The sequence below is a fragment of the Patiria miniata genome, unplaced genomic scaffold (assembly GCF_015706575.1).
Source record: "Patiria miniata isolate m_02_andy unplaced genomic scaffold, ASM1570657v1 HiC_scaffold_29, whole genome shotgun sequence".
Lineage (NCBI taxonomy): Eukaryota > Metazoa > Echinodermata > Asteroidea > Valvatida > Asterinidae > Patiria > Patiria miniata.
The window spans coordinates 11,074,902-11,102,103 of NW_024037068.1; the positions used below are offsets into that span (position 1 = coordinate 11,074,902).

The 27,202-nt window shown below is 41.2% G+C and overlaps 1 protein-coding gene across 1 annotated transcript in view; it reads right to left on the bottom strand.

Annotated features, from left to right (window-relative positions):
- Positions 1-3,606: 3,606 nt before the first annotated feature.
- The window catches only part of LOC119735594 (HAUS augmin-like complex subunit 5), a 30,581-nt gene continuing 6,985 nt past the window's right edge, over positions 3,607-27,202 (bottom strand). Inside the window, exons 5-17 of the mRNA XM_038209355.1 lie at positions 25,353-25,512; positions 23,764-23,851; positions 22,901-22,986; positions 22,036-22,200; positions 19,615-19,696; positions 16,593-16,750; positions 15,120-15,282; positions 14,390-14,470; positions 13,821-13,966; positions 13,401-13,518; positions 8,730-8,874; positions 6,031-6,163; positions 3,607-3,816 (exon numbers count right to left, since the gene is read on the bottom strand). Of these exons, the coding sequence (XP_038065283.1) occupies positions 3,699-3,816; positions 6,031-6,163; positions 8,730-8,874; positions 13,401-13,518; positions 13,821-13,966; positions 14,390-14,470; positions 15,120-15,282; positions 16,593-16,750; positions 19,615-19,696; positions 22,036-22,200; positions 22,901-22,986; positions 23,764-23,851; positions 25,353-25,512 (1,643 nt within the window). The 3' untranslated portion in view covers positions 3,607-3,698. The remainder of the gene's footprint in view (positions 3,817-6,030; positions 6,164-8,729; positions 8,875-13,400; positions 13,519-13,820; positions 13,967-14,389; positions 14,471-15,119; positions 15,283-16,592; positions 16,751-19,614; positions 19,697-22,035; positions 22,201-22,900; positions 22,987-23,763; positions 23,852-25,352; positions 25,513-27,202) is intronic.

Sequence of the window (27,202 nt, forward strand, 5' to 3'; positions counted from 1 at the left end):
GATTATGATATACAGTGAAATCTCGATAAGTCAAACTTTGAGAGAATGGGCTCCAAATGTGAGCTAAGCTGAGTTTTGAGTCAAGCAGGGTTGTATATCACTGTTATACAACTGAAGGGAATAATTACTTTTTGTTTGACTTAACAAGAGGTTTGATTTATCAGAGGTTGACTTGTTGAGATTTCACTGTAGTTTATTTTGTCCTGACAACAATGCTGACCTTGTTTTATAAAATACAAACCGCAATAGCCTTTTTAACTTTAAATTTATTTATCTTTACTTCGTTTATAAAAAAATGATATTATAAAATGTGGTACTCGATCATTGGAAATAAAGTTTGAAAATTACAAATTGCAATATTAAGAGTAAAACTTGCCAAACTTGGGTGATTTAGTGAATCCTACATAAGTCACTTGTAATTGGACAACATATTTGGTATTTAATATCCATGACGTTATTTAGTAATAGAAAAGTGTGAGACTTTATTGTCAATAGTTTCAGAATCCAGATCTGGATGGATTACACAACATTTTTTGTGTGTCACAGTTTTAAATACGGCATTTCACTGAATATATGTATCATTAATATAATTGGTGCCATACTTTAAGATTTATGTATGCTGCATTTTTGATCAGAGTATTGTTTACTGAGCAAGAAATAGACATTACAAATCAAGAATGTATGTAGCAATGTGAAGTACATGTATGCACAAATAGTCTGGTTTTCAAAGGGAATGGACATTTGCTTTCGCTGCAATTCTTTTTTTAGAAATGAATGGATTCGGTAAATTAGTTTGTTATGACTTGCTTCACGTTTTGGGTTCGGAGAATTTATAGACTGAGGGGGGAGGTGGGATTGTAAGGTCAGAGAATCAGTCTAGCTGGCTTGTACCTCTTCACAGGTGTGTAATCAATAGACCTTTCTGCGTTTGGTTGGCAAACTGCATTTTTGCCAACCACGGCCTGCAAAACTATGGAAGTTCAAACAATGCAAAAATGAAGAAGAGTTATTACAGATCACCAAAATATTATTAACAAAGCTACAAAATAATTATTAACAACATTTTTAAAAAGCTACAAAATAATTCCTACACATGCCTTGTTGCTATGTGTTGATGGCGTTATGAGGACTTTTTTGGAAAAATATGTTGCCAACCACGGCTTCAATTTATGCGCTTACGGCAGCCCATACAAAATGGCGCCAATGTTTACAAAATGTACAAACATAAGAAAGGTCTATTGCAAAGAAAATGCGGAAGAAATAAATATGAATAATTAGGAGCAGTTTTTGAAAAAAAAAGCCAGTTTTCTCCAACGCTGGAGAAATACAAGTTTTCTTAAAAAGGTTGGCGAACCAGGAGCCTCGATTTTACAGGATGCTTTGAACTGTCATTCCCTAACAATCCAGTTAGATATTGTGTGATGATTTGATCATTTCGTTTTTTAATGCTTGCCAATGTTGTACAGGGCGAGTCCAAAAAACCAGAACCCAAACCCCAAATATTATATTTCATATTTAAAAAAATACGTAGCACCAAAAATAACAATGAATGGAAAGCCAATTTCATAAGCTACTTTTAGAAAAAAATAATTCCGAAATTGCTAAATCCGTTATCATATCACCTTTTAAACACAATAACCCTGAAACCTCTTTCGTCCAAAAAAATGCGATTTCAAGAATCGTCATCATTATTGTCTTCAAACATCACCAGCAATTAAACCTCAGTTTAAAAATTAATAATATTCAAAAAGTCCTTTTGAAGGCCCATCTTTAAAAAAAAAGAAGAGATTTTATAAATCATATTGTTTGCCTAACCAGGGTAGTAAATACAGATATTGTGTATTTCAGTTGTTGACAGTTGTGGAAACAAGTATTCTGTGTCATTTTCTTTGGTGTTCCAAACAGTCAGAATACACAATCAATTTTAATTTTGTGTGTGTGTGTGTGGACGAAACAGGTTTTAGGGTCATTGCGCTTAAATGGTGATATTATTTGAACGGATTGACCAAATTCAGTAAAAAAAATTTTCATGTAAGAGTAGCTTATGAAATTGGCTTTCCAGTCATTATTATTTTTGGTGCTACATATTTTTTTAAATATGAAATATAAATTTGGGGGTTTGGGTTCTGTTTTTTGTACTCACCCTGTATCTTCCCTTTTACGGGCGTTACACGGTGCAGCCAGCCAGCCAACAATCTATGTATAAGATGATTTTTTTTTCGAAATGAAACAGTGCTCTGCCTTGGCACTTTATTTACAGTAAATACCAAAAAGTCATTTTATAGATACTTTACAATTTTATTTTGCAAAACGCTAAGTGTTACATTTTTTTGGACTGCTTTGATCTACCCACGGTCCCACAGTTGCCTGTAACTTAAAATATGAGACCTGTACCCACAAAACCCGGACAAAGTTGCAGAAATTGTTTTGGCATGTGCATGTGAAGTCATTTGGGGTGGGAACTGACCATTTTGAGGTTTTGAACAATTCTGAATCAGTAACTGTAAATTTACAACCTCCCAAAATATGCATGTAATACAAGTGGGTGTATTTGGTCGAGTTTGTGAAGATAACAAATGTCTAGAAATCTATACAAAACAGCATTGTCATGCGTTCATTGGAACAATGCATGTAAAATTCCATTGTTCCAGGGTTTGTAGTACACGTTGAAACTTATAATAGAGGTCAAAGTTCACTATTTGCTGTGTATGAAACATGGATCCTTACTTGAGCTTGCTGACTAGTCTTGTTGACAGGATGATTGACTAATTCATGCCCTGTTGGTATGGCATTTTCCAAGGCATACTTCCAGGGTCATTTTTATATAGCTTGTAATTCACATTACAATATATGGGTAAAAAAAAAATCGCTATTTGCTGTCAACAGTTCAACTCTGGTTATTACAGGGGCTCTCATAACTTTATTTGGCTATGATTGAATGAGGAACTTGAGAAATATTAATTTTTTTGACCCACAATTCTTGGAGTACTTAAATATTGCGTAATACGTACTGCAAAATATAGTCCCTTTAGAGGGGAACACACATTTTTACATATGGGTAGTTATTGGTATCGTCATCATGAGACACTGAGCAGAGCGCATGAACACTGTTCGAAATGTTGAGTTAAAACAACTGGTTCTTCTCTGAACCACACAACTCAGAAAGAGATAATATTCACATGGTGTTACCAAAAACCTTCTGGTCTCTGTTCATGTCCGCCATGCAATCTCCCAGCCTCATTTACATGTATGTAGCTTGCAAAAGCCGTATTCGCAAAATTCCTAGTTTTGAAAAAGCTTTAGTCTGGCTTCATGTTCACGCCAACAGCCACATTTTGGGAATGACATAGTCTGGTACCGACACGAGCGGGGCCATATCATAAGTCCGACGCCTCATAGGTCCGACGCCTCATAAGTCCGAAATTTCGGACTTATGAGGCGTTTGACTTATGAGGCATAAAATTTATTTATTCCGCTTCATAGATCCGACGCCTCATAAGTCCGACGCCTTATAAGTCCGACAACAGAAAAATGAGGCGTTTAATTTGTCGGACTTACGAGGCGTCGGAGCTATGAGGCGTTGGACCTATGAGGTGTCGGATGTATGAGGCATCGGACTTATGAGGCGCCAGACTTATGGGCCTTTATTTGTCGGACCTATGAGGCGTTGGACTTATGAGCGGACCCCACATGAGCCACTAGATGCCCAACTGCCTCAGTCGAGTCACAGCCACCGTCCATTTATCCAGCCACTGTTGCAGTGCGAGGTCGTCCAGCTTGACCCAGGGAGTAAGAAGCTGTGCTGGCTGCTCCCACCTGTCAATAATATCAATACATTACGACCAGTAATCAGGTTTTATTAAGCATGCATAAAAACCTTAAACAGTTTACCCATTACTATTGGTTGAGAGCTCATGAGTGGTTTTAAACGGTTAATAAAACATTGACTTTTTTTTTATGTTTCACAAAACATCAGTAAACTTGTTGAACAAAATCGTTTGTAATGTAATATTTTTGACTTGTTTTGACTTTTTGCCCGAAAGGTATTTTATGAATGGGAATATATATGTGCTTGGCTGCTATTAAACAAGTACAGTAAACTCCGGCTAAGTCGGCACTCTCAGGACCCGAGAATTTGTGACGACTTAACGCGAATGCCGACATCTGCTGTAAGTCGTCATTTTGCCGACTTACATGAATGGTCTTTTGCACACATGATTCATTGCACTAATTGGCTTCGATTTACCCTGGTTTATCTCCTTAATGCTTGAGTTGATTCCAGCAAATTAATCCTCGAATTTTATCATCACGTTAGTGGTATTGATAGTGGACGGGCCACGTGCACAAAATAGTAATACATACGTGCACAGTTACGAATTAAATACGTGCGTGGTAAACCACGCACGCATTGACTGTATCATTGCAGGTATTGACTGCATCATTCAATAAGACGACCCCCAAAATGGACAGAGCGCAAGCGTACAGGCCTAGAGGGGGTACTGGTATGATATGCTCACGATGCAGACAGTAGTGGGAAACCCCTTGGCTTGGCTGTGCAGCAACGCAGTGACACCAATGCAGTGATCAAGGGCCGTGCCAACCACTTTTCACTCGACCATTTTTGCCAACCGCAGTGCAGCATGGAGGTAGGAAGTCGATGCCAATGCGTGATTTTTAACTCTTTCAGTGCCCGCGACATTTCAAAAGTTTAACCCTATTGTGCCCAACTTCAAGCCTTTTTGCTAATTATTCAAAATTCTGTAAAGAAAGTAAATAAGTTGTAATCACCAAACTTGTTGTATCTTGCTCTCTGGAATATTCTTGTTACCTTCAAAAGTCAATAGTAGTCACGCACCTAGTGATATACCCTGAAACACTCTCCTGAACACAGGGGAATTCCGCACTTTTTGCAGAATATACGTGTGTCGCGTCTGATACCCCTCCTCATACAAACTCTGTTCATTATCATCAATATCGTCATGATTGTCACTACTGACACTAACGTAAGCACCATCATTATCATTTGTATCGGTATCCCCATTTTCGTCCTCTGACTCACCATCCTGTTCTTAAATATTCAAAGATGATTCTGAATCAGAAAAGTAATCCCTTTCACTGTCTGAATGAGCAAAGATTTCATTGATTTCCTCTGGAAATAACACGCGAGCTCGTTTTCTGGGCGTCGCCATTTTGTCAACAAGTCGAAACCTAGAGACGGGCTGTCAGTGTTGCAAGAACTCGAATAAAAAATAAATACAGGTCGTCGATGCATGAAAATGGTACCATTACAAAGAGCAAGAGTGCCCCCTTTTGATAACATGTTTACTCTACCTCATACATGTATGAGGTTTGGCGAGTTTAGTCACGAACATTACCTCGTACATGTACGAGATTGGTGCTTTAGTACTAACAAATATACCTCCTACATGTACGAGTTTGGCACTGAAAGAGTTAAATGCCAACTTACACAAAGGATTTTGTTATGCTTTTTATGGAAAGGGGACCGTAACACAAAAACTTGAGCGAAATGGCGACTTGTAAAAGCTGACTTTGAAATAAAAAACTCAGTGGAAATGCATTTCAGACAATTGGGACTTTAGTCAGACGGCCGACTTGAGTGATTTGATGAGTTGCACGATGTCGACTTGGCCGGAGTTTACTGTACATTGCTCCTTGCTTCGTACGTACGTACGTACATGTACATGCATGACTTTCTGTGATCAATACCACAGCCTGTAATCAACCATGGATGTAGAAATAAACCAGGGTAAATCAAAGCCTTTGAATTTTAGCCATTAATCTTGTTTGCATGATCCAGATACAGATGCGCATAGGCCATTAACTCAATCTATTTTTTTCACTCCGTGATTCAATTTGTGTATTTGTGTAAGTCGGCAAAATGACGACTTGCAGCAGAAGCCGACATTCGCGTAAGCCGTCACAAATTCTCTGGTCCCGAGAGTGCCGTCTTAGCCGGAGTTTACTGTATATGAAAAAGAACCCGATGACAAAATGTCTTCTTTTTCTTACCAAGCTGAAAGTGCATCCTTCACAGAAATGCAGGAGGCAAGCGCGTCCGTAGACTCATTGAGTCTGGTCTGTAGAACAGGCAGGACTTGCCTCAGCAGCTCCTCATCGTGAGCGCTGACTTCTGAGGTGAGGGCTGCAGATACAAAGACAGAAACTATGATCATTGTTTGTACCTAATATACACTGCACAGGAACAGATGAACCGTAGAATGTCCTTAAAAAGTGGGAACAATGTTCTGTTCAATTCGGCCGACAGTGGAATTTATGCAGACATTAAATATTAGGCTTTGCCCTTCACCGATGTATTTTAAAACACTGTATAAAATAGTGTTGTCTTGAGTGATTGTGAGAAAAATATCACTTGGGTGGGACTCAAAGAATGCCAGACAACTCAACCGTTGAGATAACTCAACTCGAGACAGTTCGACCGTTGAGACAACTCGACCGTTGAGACAACTCAACTCGAGACAACTCGACCGTTGAGACAACTCGACCGTTGGGACAACTCGACCGTTGGGGCAACTCGACCGTTGAGACAGCTCGACCGTTGAGACAACTCAACCGTTGGGACAACTCGACCGTTGAGACAACTCAACTCGAGACAACTCGACCATTGAGACAACTCGACCGTTGAGACAACTCAACCATTGAGACAACTCGACCGTTGGGACAACTCGACCGTTGAGACAACTCAACCGTTGGGACAACTAGACCGTTGAGACAACTCGACCGTTGAGACAACTCGACCGTTGAGACAACTCGACCGTTGAGACAACTCGACCGTTGAGACAACTCGACCATTGGGACAACTCGACCATTGGGACAACTAGACCGTTGAGACAACTCGACCGTTGAGACAACTCGACCGTTGAGACAACTCGACCGTTGAGACAACTCGACCATTGGGACAACTCGACCATTGGGACAACTCGACCGTTGAGACAACTCGACCGTTGAGACAACGCAACCATTGAGACAACTCGACCGTTAAGACAAGTCGATTCGGGACAACTCAACTGTTTCTACAACGCAATCATTGAGAAAAAAATCACTTGGGTGGGACTCAAAGAATGTCAGACAACTCGACCGTTGAGACAACTCAACTCGAGACAGCTCGACCGTGGAGACAACTCAACCGTTGGGACAACTCCACCGTTGGGACAACTCGACCGTTGAGACAACTCAACTCGAGACAACTCGACCATTGAGACAACTCGACCGTTGAGACAACTCAACCATTGAGACAACTCGACCGTTGGGACAACTCGACCGTTGAGACAACGCAACCGTTGAAACAACTCGACCGTTAAGACAAGTCGATTCGGGACAACTCAACTGTTTCTACAACGCAATCATTGAGAAAAAAATCACTTGGGTGGGACTCAAAGAATGTCAGACAACTCGACCGTTGAGACAACTCAACTCGAGACAGCTCGACCGTGGAGACAACTCAACCGTTGGGACAACTCCACCGTTGGGACAACTCGACCGTTGAGACAACTCAACTCGAGACAACTCGACCATTGAGACAACTCGACCGTTGAGACAACCATTGAGACAACTCGACCGTTGGGACAACTCGACCGTTGAGACAACGCAACCGTTGAAACAACTCGACTGTTAAGACAAGTCGATTCGGGACAACTCAACTGTTTCTACAACGCAATCATTACCCAAAACCTACCCAATCTCGTATGTCCGCCCATCCCATGTGCCAATGAATGGGACAGCGCCATCATTTTCCTAAACTAAAAGAAGCCAACCCCGTCCAGCTACACCAGCCCCATTAACCCGGCCCAATCCGACCAAGCCAAGCAGGCTTCCCCCAACCCGTACCCCACCACCCGTGGCCGGCAAGGCAACAAAATCCCCACGGCCAAAAAAAACAACAAAACCTCGGCGTCTCCCCATCCTGTACTCGACCACCTGATCCAAACACGACAAAAAATCCCCGGTAGGGCCGTCCATGAATATTCCCTGAAAAATTGCGAGTAGACTTTTCTCAACGGGCGACTTATCTCAAAGGACGACTTGTCTTTCCATTTAATGCACATACGGTCGACTCAAACCCAATCACAAGGGACAACACTGTTTATGCAACACTGTTTATGTTTATTTTAATACGTCGGTGAAGGGCAAACCCCAATATTGAAATTACATCACCCCAACGCAAATTCCATCTTATGAATACTATGCAGACATGCTGACGTTAACGACTCTAAACTGCCAGGATTCACACAATTCTGTATCATAACTCAAGTCACTAGGTTTTGCAGATTGTGTGCATTGTCCTCGGGCACTTTATCGATGAAAGATCTCTGCATACATGTAACATCTTACGTTTTTCCCCCCATCTTTTCTTGTTTGTCTCTTATGTAGACCCGTTATGTAGCACCTTATGAGTGTATACAAGGTGCTGCGGCGCATATTGCAGCCACTGCCAGAAACACCGGGGCAAACCCCTTATCTTAGCGATAAGTGTTACTGGGTTTTCTAACTCGCATTACACAAAACACGGGACCTACGGCTTTACGTCCCATCTGAAGGACAAAGCAATAATGGTAATGTGCTTTGCTCAAGTGCACAAGCATCATGTTCCCACGGTCAGGATTCGAACCCATGTACCACGGCACACGAGTCGAACACCGTAACCATTGGACCACAGCACCCCACAGTGCAGGATACAGCTTTGCACTCACCTGATACATGCTGGATGGCGGTCAGGTCATCGGTGTGGGTCTCTGCCATGGATGCATGGAGTAGATGCTGTGAGTCTAGCAGCGTCTGCACCGCTGCTATTTCACATTTCAGCTGGACGGCGTACGGCAGCAGATTCTCTGGAGCCTGTATGTAAAATGATGGAAGAAACGATCGTGAGCTTGCGGTTGAAAGAATATTTTCATTGAAGAAGGGTGAACACTTTACTGCGCACGGATGCAAGAAGTTGTGTCCAGTGGATAATTTCAAATCTAAGTGGAGTGCCTTGTTGTCTGGTGCATAACGGTAGAACATTATTGCTTATCCTCACCCAGGAGTAAAATTGGCTGAGAGTTTGAATTATCCAATTTCACCTACAGCAAACTCCGGCCAAGTCATCATATCGTAAGTCATATCATAGGTCGTATAACTCGTCATATCGCTTAAACCGGCCGTCTGACGAAAGTCCTGATTGTCACTAATGCAGTTCCATTGAAATTTTCATTCCTAAGTTGGCCTTTGTAAGTCGCCATTTGGCCTATGTCGGTGTGTTACTTTCGGTCCCATTTCCTCACAACCACAAAAATTCCTCTGTATAAGTTAGCATCAAAAAAGAAAAAAAAAACACCCCTGCCACGTGCGTGATCAAAAAGGGGTTTCCCCGATACTGTGAGCGCTCAATACGATTCCCCCTTCTAGTCCTGCACGCATGCGCTCTGTCCATTTTGGGGGCCCCCTTATTGAATGAACTTTACCACGCACGGCTGTACGGTACGCACGCATTAATTCGTAACTGTTCACGTACACATCTGCACGTGTGTGTATGCAAACGTTCACGTTCTGCACCACACTGCTAATGCTGGCCGGCCGTCCTTGCAAGCCTGTTCGGTATGACGATATTTCACGATATTTCGATTAAATTTTCATATCGGAAATCGTATCGATCTCATAAAAAAAAATCGGCACATCGTGAAATTCGATATGCCGAAAAATACCGCGATATTCTTTTGAGGTACCGCTTTTGTAACCAAAGTCAATCCCTCACAGTTTCATACCGTCGCTAAAGCGCTCCCATGAAAAACCGCAAACCACAAATTCACTGTTACCGCATTGTATGTACCGCGAGGTCTTACCTATTCAGGGGCGGAACCAACTGACTAACGTCACGCGTATTGGATTTTGCGTCTTCCACACTGCACGTGGTGCAGTACAAACACCACAATTTCACCCCACATACCAAGTGCCAAAATCGTAATCACGTGCGTGGAGTTAACCGAAGGGAAACAAAGTCTCTGACATTTCGCAAAGAAAATACGGTGCCTGTTTTGTTTTGACGGAAATGTGAAGTTGTACAGACAAAACACCACAAATACATGTGCTTGAATTGTAGATTACGACGTTGAGAAGTGAATGTTTCGTTTCGGCACGCGGCTAGAGGAGACCACGCCGAGCCCGCAAATTTTCTTTTTCCAGCACCAAACGACATACTTTTATGATACGTCGGCATTATATATTTATTAGTTTTCCACTTTTGAAGCGAGCAATGTGACGGCTCAGTCGATAATTCATTGTGTTTTATACCGCGAGGTTGCGGGTTCGAATCACGGTATTGCAGATGATTTTTTTTTATTATTATTTTCTAACCTGAGGCTTGGGAAGATTTTATTAAAAAGGGAAATAAAGCCCGAATTTCATATATTTCTTTTTTTGAATTCCTTCTCATGTTTTTAGAAAAGTATAGTCCAAAACGCCATAGCGTATTGCGGATGTCGTATGCGTTTGGGAGAGAAAAAAAAAAATTGCCGCTGGGCTGGGACGACTCCGCGCAGGCGAACTAGATCAAATTTTCCTGCACGTATTTTCCTGACTCGTTCCTTTTCTTCCGTGGTTGTGCCTGGGCACTTACACTTGCTTAGTGCCAAAACTGTCCCAAACTTATGAAATCTGTTCATATTTTCAGCAACAAAAAACTTCGAAAACCAACTGTTCAGTCGTGCCTTTTATTTCGTTCACAGAACAGAAAATGCGTCACAAGAAATTGGACTGATCCATTAATTTTTGTAAAGGGGTGCTTCACCCTCATTTTGGAGTTAACATCGTTTTTCGAAAAAAATCTTTAGAAAAAAAAATATTTTGTTAGTTTGTAACGATGAAGAACTTTTTCTGAACCAGGAAATATTTCGGACTCCATTAAAAAAATATTATTTGTAATTCTGAAAAGATGGAAATACTGGTAAATTGTTTTCAATGAAGCACACCCTTGCCGCAATGGTGTGGGCTGTACTATGAGTGCACGTGGGGATCATGTCAATGCGGCGTGCAATTGCGTGCTAGTGCTTCGTTCTTTCCTCGATATGGATTTCTATTTGCACATTTTTATCCAACATTTCAAGGTAATTTTGTTTTCGATGTTTGAATGTGGAATTTGTTTTCTACCTAAATTGGCAAAGTAAATGAGACTCTAGTCAAATAAACTTGACGATTTTGTTCAGGACATATTGGGTCTTTTTCACGGCAGTGGATCGCGACTTCGGTAAGTTTTTTTTTTTTTTTTTTTTTTTTTTTGGTTTTTCCATTGTTCCATGAATGGAAAAATGACGTCATCACGATAATATTGCGATATCCGATATTTTTTTCACGATTTGCCGATTTAAAAATAAATGGATATCGAACAGGCTTGCGTCCTTGCTTCGTACGCGTACAGGCATGACTTTCTGTGATCAATACTCCAGCCTGTATGCGACGATAAACATTGAGGATAAATTTGCTGGAATCAACCATGGATGTAGAAATAAAACAGGGCAAATCAAAGCCTGTGATCCCATACTGGGAGATTGTTTGCAGTATTGATCCAGATACAGATGTGCAAAGGCCATTCAATCTATTTTACTGCATGATTCAATTTATGTATATCATAAGATTTGAAGGTGTTATTTGTAGGCTAAATCCTGACTTATAACATCGCGTCATCATTGGAATCCCTCATTCTCCTGACAACGGGCAGAGCATACTGTTCGAAACGTTGAGTCCCTCCGGTTCTTTTCAGAACCACACAACCTCACAAAAGAGATTTTGCTCACATGGTGTCACCACAAACTTATCTTGTCTTATGTATATTAGTTGGCAAAATGACGACTTACAGCAGATGTCGGCATTCGCGTAAGTCGTCACAAATTCTCGGGTCCCGAGAGTGCCGACTTAGCAGGAGTTTACTGTACATGGCAGCATCAAGCTGTGTGTACCTACATGGAGCTGTGATGGTCATTGACCTGATGATCAGGAGTTGAGGTCCAACATTGGAAGTGATGAGCAATTTTTTAATAATTTGTTGTTAGTATTAAGGGAATAAATGTGTGCTCAGGAGGTTTTTATCACTCGTTTAATACCGCTTAGAGTCTGGGTGCTGATAATTACCCGAGCCGGAGGCGAGGGTAATTATCAGCACCCAGACTCTAAGCGGTATTAAACAGAGTGATAAATACCGACCGAGCACATATTTATTCCCATTCATAAATACCTTATCCGTAAAAAAAATCAAATAATTCGTTCAAAAAATCCCGATTTTGTTCAGCAAGTTCACTTCATGCTTTTTGAAACATCCCTCTAGCAAAATAATGGAGTGTTCAGCTGGGGAGTAAGATGTAAACAACCCTTTTATGGAGATTGACGCGCGCGTAACATGTTCTGCGCGATGTCACGCAGAACGCACCTGGGGCGTTGCGTTTTGAATTTAGAACTATAAAATTCTAACTCCCTGGTAGTGTTGCGCATGCCTACGTGAGGATTGTGAACGTTCAACCAATGAAACGGTAAGAGGCACTGGATATTTAGGAGTCCACATTTTATTGTGACGCTGGAAAAGTGTTTAAGACCAGCTAGCCATGTCTTTATCATCCGTTTAAGACCGGCCACGTGACGGGCTCTCGACCAATAGGAATAGCTAAACTGTCTGAGGTATTTATGTATAAGGGAATAAATATGTGTTTGGTTGGTTTTAAACAAGTACGTTTTATAACCAGCTAAGGGGCCTGGTTGTGGATAATGCAGTCCTTCTGATTTGAGGCATGCGATTGCACCCCCACGCCATCGCACGCCTAAAAGCTTCCCGAGAAGTGCGAATAATTGCACGCCTGAATTACTCTGGACCGCACACCTTGCCATAGATTTACGGCATAATTAAACTTATTTATGGTCAAGAGAAAATGGTCAAGAGAAAATGGCTTTACTGTAAAACAAGATGAATATGATAAACAAAAAAACCTGATTGTTAAGTCCCCGCTTGGACTGCAGAATCACAAATTAGAAAAATCACACGTCTACAAAAATCCAGGTGTGCCTTTTTCCACACACCTGTGATTTTCAAATCAGAAGGACTGATAATGGCCAGAGCCAAAGGCCTTTTTGTGCAAAAAGTCAAAATAAGTCGAAAATTGACAACATTCCAACGATTTTGTTCAACATAAAGTTTACTTTATGTTTTGTAAAGCATCCCTATGGCCATGTCTATGGTATGTGCCTGGCGCGCGTAGTGCTAAAAATCTCCTTATATGGACTGTGTGAAGTGGCGCAGAATGCAGCGGTGTTGTACCGGCGGTTTAAAACCACTCACGTGACGGGTTCTCGACCTATAGGAATGGGTAAACTGACTCGGGTATTTATGAATGGTTGTTTACCTTGTACAGTGGATACCTCAGCAGTTGAAGGACTTCAACGATAGCCCCGCCCCCGCTGCTCTCTGATTGGCTGCTGAATCGGTTGATTGACAGCTGGTTCACTGGAACACTCTGCCCGCTGGATTAGAATCATCATGAAATAATAACACACATTGTTAATGACCTGCAACATTTTTTTTCCGCCCGTTTCGGAAATGGCCTGAGGCGCCCGCCGGACATCAAGTTGGCAGCCATGTTTATTGCATGGCCTCATGGGATTCTTACCCAAGTAACCGGCTCGGTGAGTCGGTTACTTGGGCCAGGCTCCAGTAAGCACGAGAAATCATGTGAGAGGTAAATCGAACGCCGTGTCGGGCTTGCACGAGTAAGCGCGGGGGAAGTAATCGAACGCACTCAGTGAACACAAGACCAGCAACTCACCTGTCCAATGAGGTGAGGCGTAACAGGTGCAGCGGCAGCTGGGCGAAACGTTCCACCTCCTCAGCAACCCCGTTCCTCATTTGGGTTGCCATGGCGACAGTGCCCGCCTCATGACTGCACAGCGTGGACTGCATGTACTTCAGATTCTGTCGGAGAATGACAACAAGAAATTGGAGAAGAGAACTGACATTGCAGAAAAGCAAGCCTGTGGCTGAATTGAAAAACTGGCAAAGAAATCTAAAATGTTGTGGAAGATGCTCATGACTGCAATTGTCAAATAGGCCATCAGCCTCGGTCCAAAATTTTGGCAACCGGTATCAAATGAGGGGAATAATCGTGATGGCGATTTTAACAAGGTATACACCTCCAGAGTTGGAAAATATGTGATAGCATTGCAGCGGTGGCAGCTTTTTAGGTGTTACCACCCTTTTTTTCAAAATGTCCATCAAAATGCTTGTTACCACTCTAGGGGCGGTATACCTTGCGCATGCGCACTATAATCATTTATGCCCTGATTTGATACTGACCAAACCCCTAAGCTGATGGCCTAAAACCAATATTTTGTTCACCTCTCTCTGAAGAACCTCCAGTTTTTTCTTGGCCTCGGAGTTCTGCCGCACCAGCACTCGGATCAGGTCCTGCTTCTTTTCCTTTAAAATGTGAAAAACAAAGAAGACATTCAAATTCAAGGAAATTGGGTATGAGAAGGGATCAAATGTTACATAGAAGAAAAAAAAAATTCACTTCAGTCTTGAAGTTTTATATGTTTTTGTGTAAGTTTTTGTATACAAATTCAATGAGAATCATGGAAATTTATGTCTGAAAACAGATGAATATTAATCACCTGTACACACATTTCATTATTAGTATTTTTTTACATTGCAAATAGCGATCATTAACCCTCCTGCTGTCTGAACAGTCACAGAAAGTCAAAAATTAATCCCCTTTCCCTGCCATGCCTTTTACACAGGCTAGTCACCAACAGTCAGCTGTCAAGCGAGCACTGTGACTAGTCAAAGTCAATCAACAGACAAAAGTAGGCGAACAGTAGGCACAGCTGGCTTATATCAATCACCTACTGTCAAAGCACAACTGTATCAAGTTACAAAAACAGTCACAGCCAGTCAATCCTGCTTTATGTAGGCTGGGAGCTCTTAACTGTTGAAAACAGTCACTTGATTGATTTTGAAAGGACAACTTTGCACAGAATGTATGTTTACATAGAAGGGTTAAAGTTGAAATATGGCATTCAATGCAACGTGACTTTGATTGCCTCTTTTGCAGCCGCTTTTTACTCACAGTCAGCTTCTTGAAGTCTTGAATCTTCTGGTACTTGCTGTACAGACTGTCCTTCTCCTTGGACGCCTTGGAGGCAGACTCCTGGAGCTCCCTGCATGAATCCCGGAGCTGCTCAAGAGCGGCTGTGGCGGAGACCAACTCCAACTCGGTAGTGAACAAGGTCCTGATAATTTATATTTTTTTCAAACAAGACAACATTAACCTTAAAGGCAGGCATGGTATGCAGTTCAATGAAGGATGATATAGCAGGATTTCTATTTAGTTAATTAAATGTAAGGTGTTCTAACAAAATTGTGAGGCGTTCTAGCAAGATGGAACTGGGCATAGGCTGAAGGGGAGAAAAATGGGGTGATTTTCTTTTTTTAATTTTCAAATTTATTGATATTTGTTATCTCTGAATGGTCTACTACACATAGTTTAGAAATAGCAGATTTTTGCAAAATGCAAAATTTTCAAGCCAACTTCTGATATACAGCCAAACGCCACAAATACTGATTTAGGGATTAGCGTGCTTAGCATGTTTTAGAAGGCGAGTCGGGGCAATCTTGACGTCTTAACCCGTCAGCCGTGCCTGTGTATAAAAACAGCCAGTGCATGTTATCTCGTCCTCCGACACGAACTTCTTAAGAAAAATACAATTGGCATCCTTCAGTATTTTACTTTTTTGACATGTCGATAAATGCAAACTTTAAACAGACAGAACTTGTCAACAGAATGTCCGAGTGACGTGCAACAAATGGTAGTGCAAGGATAATTGTATTCTCTTTCCTAATACCCGCAAAACCTCATTTCGGCGTCTGCCCAGTTCTGTCTCGTTTTGCTAGAACACCTCATAAAATCTGACCAAACATTCTAGAAAAGAATCCACACCATAACACTTGACAGATTCTTGTCTTCCAGTTAAAGGTACAGTCCATCATTTGTAATTTGTGCATTTTGTTCGTTTGAAGCAACAAAAGTGCTCCAGATCTAAAGAAGGGTGCTGAACAACTAACCTGATGAAGTTTCAGCTCAGCTTCAGCTGTATATTCCGAGAAAAACAACATTCTAGGATCTCGATTTCAAATCAAAAGTTGCTGAATCATGTTTTGAATTGGGCCTGAATTCAGCGTCCGAGACACGTTCTCACGGAGCCGATTGCAGCTACGCAATGTCACGCACTCATCCAACAAATTATAGCAACCGCGCGTGCGTGTGCGTAGTGCCAATCCTTGCGCGTGCTTCGCCGAATAACAAAACGAACTACTAATTTGAATTTCCTACGGTGCTTCTTAAGAAGCACCATTGGAAAGGCCTTATTTTGTTGATTTCTTCAAATTGACAGCTTGCCAAAAAAAATAATTGCACAGGGAGTTTAGTCCCCTTACTACCTTTCAACCAAGTATGTTTATCAACAATAATTACGCCAGTTACTTTTTGGATAGCTGCAAATGATGGACTCTGGCTTTAAGCAGTTTGTGCAGACCTTATTACCTTGCCATTTCTGAGGCGCCTGGGTTATCAGCCAGCAATGCCGCTAGTCGTCTGTGGACCTGGGAGACTAACTGAGCTAGTCTCTTGTCCAGCCGCCAGGCACTGTTCCGACTCTGCTCTGTGACCATGAATGTGCGCATGTGGGCTAGCTGCTTCTCCTACAAAAACCAAAAATTGGACTAAGTCAATTTTGGTTTTTTTCAAATCCCGATTGAAGTTATTACATGATTTGGAAAGTATGAATTTTATGCAACAATGGACAAGTTTGCGCAAGAACTATTGTTGACCAATGGTTAACTGTAGTTCGACTAAAGTGAGCCCAAACTCTGTCTAGTCGTTGATGGTTGACAACCCTAGTCGACTATTTGGAACCAGCCTACTGGGCCTGGTTACATCACGGCTGGTTACCAACAGCCGTGTGCATTCATAACGTACAGCAGGGAGCCAGGACCCAGAAGTTTTGCGATGACATTTTGACCAGCGTTTGACTAGAGATGTTCGCATGTTGCTATTAGTGCGCAGGCGTAAGGTACGTCACAAATCAACCACTAGTCGACTAAGGCCAAACAAAAAAAATGGTGTGTTTACGGTAACGGACTGAAAAAAATCCAGGTAGGCAGGTAGGGGAATAATTTTATTTGTAATTTTTTTAATTTCAGTTTACATGCTCGTGCGTTTTCTTTCCGAAAATATTTCTATAAAAACATTATTCAAGCATTCAAGATATTCAATCGATACATTAATTTTCATTCAAAATTAATTTGTACCGTCCATGCAGAGTTCTCCCCAGGATTTTTTCAAACCTGTGGGGGAAGTTTTGCTGTGATTCAACAACCTGCGAGTACATGTAATATTCAATGAACCCTTTCTTTGAAATTGGTTCAAGCATGCATGAGCCAGCGTGGTGTCTGTACAAATCAGTATGATAACTTCACTGATAGATAAAGGAACCACATTTCATTGTGAAGAGATTAATTGGCTTGGTGCCGTGGCAAATAATTGAAAGTACTTGAAAATGTTTGAAATTTGTTCATCCAAATGGTCAATATCAACCTTCAATATGGCAATAAAAAGTTTGAGGTCGGCAATTTGGTCGAAAAAATTCCAGGTCGGTCGGGTTATACCGTAAACACACCGTTTTTTTTGTTTGGCCTAATGGTCCTTGCCCGAACATGCTCAATGCTGACAATCACTCACTACCGGATGGTTGTTCATCAGATGAAGCATCATCCATCTTTGATGGTCTTAAAGGGAAAATACAACATTTGCAAACATCAAAAAATAAAACTACCAAATCATTTTGAAATACCTTGCTGGACTGTTAGTGAATGACAGTGTAAAGCATCCTGTGAAATCATGGCACCTGGTATACTGTCATTTTCAAGAAAAGTGGTATTTTTGTATCAAATTCCAACGCTGATCAGCCGATCAGCGTTGGAAAAAACTGTTTTTTTCTTCAAATACTGGCCCCAATTGACCATCAAACTTGTTTGCAATCGATTACAAACCTATGAACGGGTACGAGCCAGCTAGACTGGTTCCCTGACCTTACAATTTCCCAATGTATGTAAACTGCTCTGTTTCTTCTTATATGGAGTCAGGGAACCAGACTACAGGAAATGATTGTTTTTCTTGGTTTTTATAGCATTTTCGAACCCAAAACCTCAAAAAAGTCAGTGTAACTATATTTGCTATATATTTCCAACCCTCCAATGCCATCCATTTCTGAAAATTACAGTAAAAGCAAATGATGTATATTCCCTTTAAAAGTAACATTCTGATGAGACTTCATTTCAATAAAGGTAAGTTATGAAATACAGTGAAAACTCGATAAGTCAAACCTCAAGGGAACAGGTTCAAAATTTGACTTAAGCAGAGTTTTGAGTTAAGCAGCGTTGTATATCTTTGTTGTACTACTGAAGGCAATGGAGTCTTTGTTTGACTTAACAGTTGTTTTGAGTTATCAGAGTTTGACTTATCGAGATTTTTATTGTAACTCCATAATGGTTTGAAGTTTTCTAAGGAATTTTCATATGAATACTTCATATAAATCAAATTAGGTTTTGCCCTTCACCGACGTTTTTTAAACACTGTATACTCAGTGTGTTACCTCCCGAGTGAAAGTTGGAAAAAATCACTCGGGTGGGACTCAAACCCACAACCTCCTGCTTTCTAGTGCAGATGTCTTACCACTCGACCACCGAGCTAACAGGATCGGTTGGCCGGTTCGAATCTGATGTACATATAGCAGCGGGTACCGCATAAACTATTATAAGATGGAATTTTGCGTTGGGGCGATATAAATCAAATTAGGTTTTGCCCTTCACCGACGTTTTTTACGAAAGCAGGAGGTATGGGTTCGACTCCCACCCGAGTAATTTTTTCCAACTTTCACTCGGGAGGTAACACACTGAGTATACAGTGTTTAAAAAAAACGTCGGTGAAGGGCAAAACCTATTTATAACCTGATTTATATCGCCCCGACGCAAAATTCCATCTTATAATACTTCATATACTTTTACACTTAGAAAAAGTGAGGTGTACTCATAAATTAAACTAAATGTATTTGTTCATTCAAACATTTATTCAATTTGATGTATCTGTATGTGTTTTAACGGGGTTCGACTGTAGAAGCCCGCAAGCCAAATATTTGTCAAAACAGCGGCGGGCTAGTCAAACTATTCCTTACAAGTAGCCCGACTGGCAAGTCAAAAAGTTATTGGAATACGGCAAAGATAAAAAGGACAGGAAGAAATAAATCATTAAATTCAGAAAGCAAACCTGTATCAATTTGTGTCTGATTGTATAAACTGTTTAGGGTTAAATTATTAGATCTGTTTATTAAAATCGGTGACAAGATTGCCTCAGGATACACAATACTGCTCATTGTTGTTTATGAGACACTCCATAAAAGAAAAACATGCAGGCTAGTGAAAATGCCTGCGGGCTAGTTAAGAGTCTGTGTCAGTAGCCCGGCTGGCTAGTGAACAGAAAAGTTAAGGTCAAACCCTGTTTACCGTACCTCTATGAGTTGATGGACACTCAGCATGAGGTCAGGTGCAGTGGCAGCATCTTCCAGTAGACCGCTGCTACCATGCTGAAACCTGGCAACCAGTACACAAACACAGTTAGATAAATCACCCAACACAACGCAGAGTCCTTTACTTTTTTTTCTCGTTACCCCTGATAAGGCCAAAAAAAAAAAGTCTCCGGTTTCTGGTATGCGCGCGCATCGCCGTAGCCATGCACGTCGGCAAAATGAAAAAGTTTTTTTGTCCATGAAAGATGATGTCTCAAAACCGCCAAACTCACAGGTTTGACTGGAATCCTGCTGCTGCACAATTTTAACGTGTTTTTAGATGGGGTTATGGTCGAGAATAAGCTTTATGTGGCCTCTCTGGACTCCCATATATTTGCACTAAGTTTAGTCGGGCACCATTTGCAGTCATCAGCCGACATTTGAAGCAAAAAAATCAGGTAAAAAAAAAAAAAAAAAAGCCGCGTCGCCGCACCACTTTTTGGGCAAGCTCCATACCAGAAACCAGAGACTTTTTTTGGCCTAAGTTAATTTGAGTGATTTCTGTTCAGTGAACAGAAAGAAGTACTTGTTGTACACTGTCTTGCCTAATAAGGACAAACATCAAACATTTTTAAACCTTGGATGAATTCAAACCATAGAGCAATATTAAATTACTAGAGCGCTAAACTCCTCATTCTTACGAGGGGATATACATGTACTTTGAAGCCGTCCTGGTCGCAGACATTTTGAACTCATGTGCTTGTTTGTGGAACATGACAAAATTAGCAGGAATTTTGAAAGTGTACTCTACGTGGATGCAACATGCAAGTGAAACATACGCAAACAACTTAAGCGGTTAAAAAAACGTCACGGCAAAAATTATCTGCAGCGAATACGCACACGGGTTTGTCTTGTTTGTGCAGAGCAAAATGAAACGCTCATTTACTGATTGTGTGTTTTGGTTTTGAGCGTATTGCCTTTGATAACGCACCTGTGTAAAATACAAATACAGATCCATGCAAAAAGCCCTACTAAATTTTGAGTCTTCCAGGTTTGTGCACAAAGATGGATGCGCCCAGCAGGCTTCATTTGTATGGCGAGTTAGCGCTCTAGTAAGAAAATATACATGTAGCTCTGTGGAATCTACACAAAAACAGTTAGATATTATAAGGAAACCACCCAACACAATGCAGAGTGGTTAGTCCTTAACTTTTGCCTCATTACCCCTGAAAAGTCCATTTAGTTATTCCTGTCCTGTGAACAGAAAGGTGTGCTTGTTGTAAACTCTCTTGCTTAAGGACACAGTACCTGTTTTATACTTGGATTGATTCAAAGCAAAATGTCTGAAGACACAGCCGTAAGAGAGACACCAACATGATGACAATGCAATATTTGGTATCGTTTCGGTTTGCGGTAACACCATGTGGTAATAACTACTGCTTAGAAGATATTAGTTCTGAAAAGAACTTGTCCTGCTTATTATCAACTTTGCTAAGTAGTTTTTGTTCTGATAAGAACAGTCCTGCTGTAAGTTCTAAACAAACTTGTCTTTGGTCTCAACGTTTCGACTAGCCTGCTCTAGTCATCGTCAGGAGACTGCAATATTCGTTGTGTTCATGCAACAAAAAAGGTTGTATCTCCTAAAAAGGGCCGTACGTGAAACTCAAGTTTCAGAATGACAAAAGGTCGTATCTCACTTAAAATAACCCGGATGTACACACAAAGTCAATGGACGTCGAGATACGACCTTGTTGCATGGAGCCTATTCGCGCGAGATACGACTTTGTTGCTGAATGGAGTTACGACCTTGTTGCACTGACGCAACGTATTGAACTAAAACGAACTGACACTCAATGGTGCGTGAGCGCCCAGCACGCACGCGTACTTTACAGAACCGCGTAAATTTTAGGTTTTCACGAACTGACATCCAAGTACTACATTCGAGCACTCCGTACATTTTAGTTTTCACAAACTGAAACCTGTCTTAATGTCACCAGTTCAAAGGATTTTAATTAAATGTTTCTGTCACCCCACAGGTATACCGATGGAGTAAATTTGCGTCAAACCTTTCAAAGCATTTTTGTCTGAACTATTTTCTGCCACATGCTTGCGTTTTAGTTCAAGAAAACCAAATTATTATATTACACCTCAGTCTAGGAAGTGCGCGCACACAGCTGCATATCAGTTTGTGAAACCAAAATTATTGATTACGCAGTTTTCACAAACAGAAAGCACACAGCGCGTGCGTGCCAGTTTGTGAAAACGGTGACGAATTGTACTTCTCAGTTCTTGATCACACCCTGTTACTTGTGACAGGACTTGTGAACTGATAAGAGATTTACTTGTGACCGAACTTGTGACTGGACTTGTGATGGACTCTCTACTACAGCATTGTAGCAATGAGGCCAATGAAAAGATACAGACCTCAGCTGCTCGGCATCTTTCTTCAGGTCGATGTTGTTTGTGGTCTGTCGCAGCGACAGAGCGGATTCCTCGCCGATGACGGCCAGCGATCGGACAACTTGATCAGCTGGGTGATCTGCCAGCACACGCTCGATGCTTGCCCATATCCTGTTCTGCTTCTCGGTCCTGAGAGGTGATAAGAGGTATTGACACTTGGGTACGAAAATAAACATCTTTAACAGATTAAAATGTTTCAGTATGCGATTAATTTTGAGCCCGAAATCTTGGCTCGTCTATTGTAGTGGGTGGCATTTTATTCATTGAGCCCATATTTAGGCTCATCTTCTCCAGTGGGTGCCATTTTTAGCCCATAGATTGGCATGCAGGGTTGTTTGATTTAAATCATTGTTTCAACTAACAATTTAAATCAGTGGAAAACAAGTGATTAAAAAAATCAAAAGGGCAATTCCACGGTTACTCACGTTACATTTTTGATGTACTTTTGAGTTTCCTTGGGCTGTAATTACCTTACTGAAAAGGTTTAATAACTGTTCGCCCCATGGTAGACCTACCTAAGCACCAAAAATGACATCCAGAGAAATGTGTTATGTATGATAAAAAAGACGCACAAAATCGGTTACTCACGTTACGAAAATGTAACGTGAGTAACTGTGGAATTACCCAAAAGCATGTATAAGTTAAAAAAAAAGTACATGATACGCTCGTAGATAAGAGCTTTTAAAGAATTTTAACTCAATTTTTGTATACACTAATGTATCATTCCATCCAGTATGCTCTCCTGGTAGTTGTTCTGGTTGGCTACACTGTTATCAACTTCCCAATGTGTGGTGCAAGCAAACGGTTGGTGAAAAGACCAACAACTCACAAAGCTTTGGAGTCAGACCCGAAGTCCCCCTTCAGTAGCTGATTGAGGAACGATGCAACCTCCGAGCTCGACTCACGGACAACTTTCTAAAGAAAGAAGGAAAATAGTGGTGGGTGGGATCGGAGTTTTCAAAATCCAGTTATCCTAATTGTTTTCAAACCAAATAACGTTATCTGATTTCATCGGAAGTTCCCATCCAGCTCACAGTCATACCAACAAAAAGTGACGAGTGAGGTGCCGCATGAAATGCCCTCCCAATGACTGGGTATAGTTTGCAGGATTTACTGCCTATTTGGACTTTACAAAAAAGCAAGTGAATGCAGTTACAATCAGAGACCATGGAGCAAATTTGGGGATGTTCCAGTTGTTTTCTTTAGCCTGTTGTCACAAAACAATTGAACACTTAATTTTAAGGTTGGTTTCGAATATTCGGTATCCAAATTTGAAACCGGATAGTGAAATTCAAACCGAATTAAAAAAAATCTGGATTTAAATCCCACCACTATACTAACAAATACTTACATAATTGTGGTGCCATGGCGTTTTTCGTGGCGGAATAAATGTGAGATTTGTACATTATTTCAAACAAATCCTGCTCCTCATCATCACTGATTGTGTTTCAGTTCAAATTTGAAAAGTCCTCTCTTGGATTTTTTTTGCAGTGCTGTTTTATAAGCTCCTTAGAAAAAAAATAAGGAGCACGGAAGGAACGCCTGCGTGAGCATTCTCCTCAAGAATGACAGCTTCATTGTCGCAACTGTGGATCTCAAAGTGTAAAACTCTACTGAAAACTTCTCAAGCAGAAAATGTTCCTCTCTGGCAGTGAAGGGGTTAAAATGTTGTGACATTTGCCCAAACCTTACCGTGCATGCAGACTCCAGCCCTGGTGAGGATGTGCCGTTGGCTTGGGATGATCCTTGCTTGCTGAACAACAATGACTGGCCGTGCCCACTATTGAAAAGTAAACAATCAGAAAACAACCAGGGGTGAAAATAACCTTTATGAACTTTTAGAAAAATTCTTAGCGTGAATTCACAGAAGTAAAAGACCAACAAACTTTACATCAACGCAGCTAGTGAAATATTCTCCAATAACATGATATACAAATGGACGCGGAACGCGCACAATCTGAGACAAATACTAACTTAACATAGAAAATTCCACCAGGTTTTCTAACTCGCAAATGGGTATATGTCAATTGCTTGAAAGGGCTTGAAAATGCACCCTTTGCTTAAAAAGACAAAATTGTCAAATTTAGGCTGCATCTGGTGACACAAAACAAAACAAGTTCCGTAGTGCTCCCCAACAGTATAACAAAGAGATAAGAGATAATTAGTCCTAATACTTGAATTCAATTATACTGCATTTGAACGGAATACTTTGGTGACAAAAATTAAAGCCATTTTTTAGGTGGAACCACACGCTTACTGCTGTGAGCCAAAGCCTGTAACATGCAATCTTAATTTTTGATAATAATGATAATAATAGCAGGCTTTTCTATAGCGCTTTTACGCCACAACAGACTACAGCCCTCTCAGCTCCCTGGGGAGTATACAGCTCAATGCTACCTGTTAGGCGCAAGGAAGCTAATAACCATCTCTGCCCTCACAGGTAACCATTTACTCCTGGGTGGAGAGAGGCAATGAGTGACAAAGTGCCTTGCTCAAGGGCACACGTACCACAACCCCAGGCTGGACTCGAACCCACAACCTGCAGAATTACCCGCAGACCACTAACCCGATGCCTTTAACCACGAAGCCACAGCACTAGTGGCAACTTCATTTCTCAGTTGCAAACAGTTTGGAACATGTTAATGGATATTTTACAATATGCACGCCACATCGTTTGCACATAAATTAGAAATAAAGGGGACTGTTTTCCTGATGCAACTATATCACATGAGAGCAATCACAATCCCGATCGCGTGCAATCTGGGCCAATGTGAACAACCAGATTCAGATTCAGCACTATCGAATTAGTAAAGTGGACGTTATTGGAATTTGACACAAGAAAGTTAAGACGAACCTCAACTTCTAGACCTGATACAGATTTTGGCCCATGACCTAAATGTTCCCAGTGGGCACGTGTGGTCTAGCGGTAGGGCACATGATTCATGATCGTGAGGTTGTGGGTTCGAGCCCCTCCGTGGCCATGCGTGTTGTGCCCTTGAGTAAGGCGCTTTACCTCAATTACTCCTCTCAACCCAGGTGTTACATGGGTACCGGCATTATTCAATGCTGGGAAGGTAACAGACTCGCTGTGGAGGAGGTGTGGCGATCCCCCCAACAGCAGCATATGAGTCTGGCCCAATCGCTAACGAAAGAGAGATGGGCACTCCGTTCCTGTTAACACAGTTTCGTCCCTTTTTACCTTAAACCTTCAAGCAAATTACAAAAAGTCTTGAATTTTGAGACCCTCACATACTCAGTGATGCATTTTTTTTTTGTGTTACCTTTTCAATTCTTTGTAGCGGTTCAGCTTTCCCGCTATGCGTTTTGTGTACTCCTCGTATCTGGCCGTGTTAGCCTTACACTCGGCAGAATGCGCACCCAGCAACGTCTGCTTGTGCTGGAGGTCTGATATCTCAGAACAGGACGTCTGGTACTCGTGCTCTGTGAAAAAATGGATACATTTAAAAATATAAAAACAAACATTTACAAAACAATGAGCAAAACTGTCCTTACAACGGGAACAGTGTTTGCAAGTATTAAACAGAGATGCCACAAGGTTTGCTTGAAAAAAACGGAACTGGGTCTGCTTGAAAAAAACCGGAACGGCTGCTTGAAAAAACCGGACTTTTGTGTATGTGAAAAAGCCACTCCGTGTCCGACACAAAGTCCCCGCTGTCATCTTTATCTTGTAGCCAAGCCAAGTTCTGTTTATTTTTTAATTTTGCTTCTATGGCCTTGAAAGCTGTCGGTTCGTTCAATCACTTTGACTTTTTCCATCCTAATATTTATTCTGCCTACCCGAATTTCCAACGTAATATTCGACACGAAACATGCATGATTCCACAACACTGCTGTCGGTGTACATGATCCTTGCACTACGCGATGCGCTCAACGAAAACATGGTTGGTACCCGCATTTTTTGTATTCACATATATCACTGCGATCGGAAACCACCGATAGCTGAAATGATAGACTTGATTTCCAGGCTGAATGCTACGTGTGCTTAGCACACAACACGCCCACACGCGGTGAAGCACGCGCGAGGCGCCGTTGTATACTGCGTGCAATTAAGTACGTTGGCCGTTTGTATCGCATGCAGGCTCGGCAACAATATACACAAAGACTGTTTTTAAGACTACTTCAACGAACAACGTTGTGCCATGCGTGCGCCTAAATGTACTAAATCGAGGTAAAAATCAACGCATTTCCACAGTTTTTCTTCTGTTTTTCTGGTTAATTTGACGGCCGGAAAAACCGGAATTTTGTGAGATTTTTTTTAAAAACCGGAATTCCGGTTAAAACCGGAAAAGTGGCATCTCTGATTAAAAACAACAAAATAAGTTGATTTTTCTAACCCTCATTTCAGACAGGCATTTAAGAGTTTGCACCCAAACCAAAATGTTTTTAGAGCGACTTAAGTCGATCCCAAAAAGGACTGGTTTCAGACGGGTGACCATTATGTACATACAACACCTGAAAAAATCCCCGTCATCTGATTGGTGAATCGTTGATCACTTGTCATTGAATTAATCGTACCAACCCACTGCGCGCGCGTGGCGCGCAGCGCACAGTGCAATGGAAGTTCTATTGCACGCTGAATGGAACTTCCATTGCACGGTGTCACTGCTGCTGGTGGCGGCGCTGTTTTAAATTGAGATAAATTCAATATGATTGTTCTCAACCTGTTGACCAGTTTGCATTAATATAAATAGTTAAACAGTTTTTAACCTGGATAAACTGGCTATTAAAAGTCAACCAATCAGATGACAAGGAATTTTTTCAGGTGTTATATAAAACAAATAATGAATGTTTCACGTTCGTGCAATGGAAAGAATAATTTCATTCGGTGACAGATGAAATGTTCCATTCCACTCGGCTTCGCCTCGTGGAATGGAAAGTTTTATCTGTCACCTCATGAAATTATTCTTACCATTGCACTCACAAACATTCATTATTTGTATACGAATTTTCCATTGACTAGACTGTGAAGTCATTTTGAATGGCTGTATGTCAACAGCGACAATTTTTCAAAGGGTCGTTCCTTGTTTTAAACGTCCAATTGAATTCTAAACTTCGGAACAATTTTTGTTTGACATAACCCTGTAATGCTCGTGCTGAACATGCTGAACAT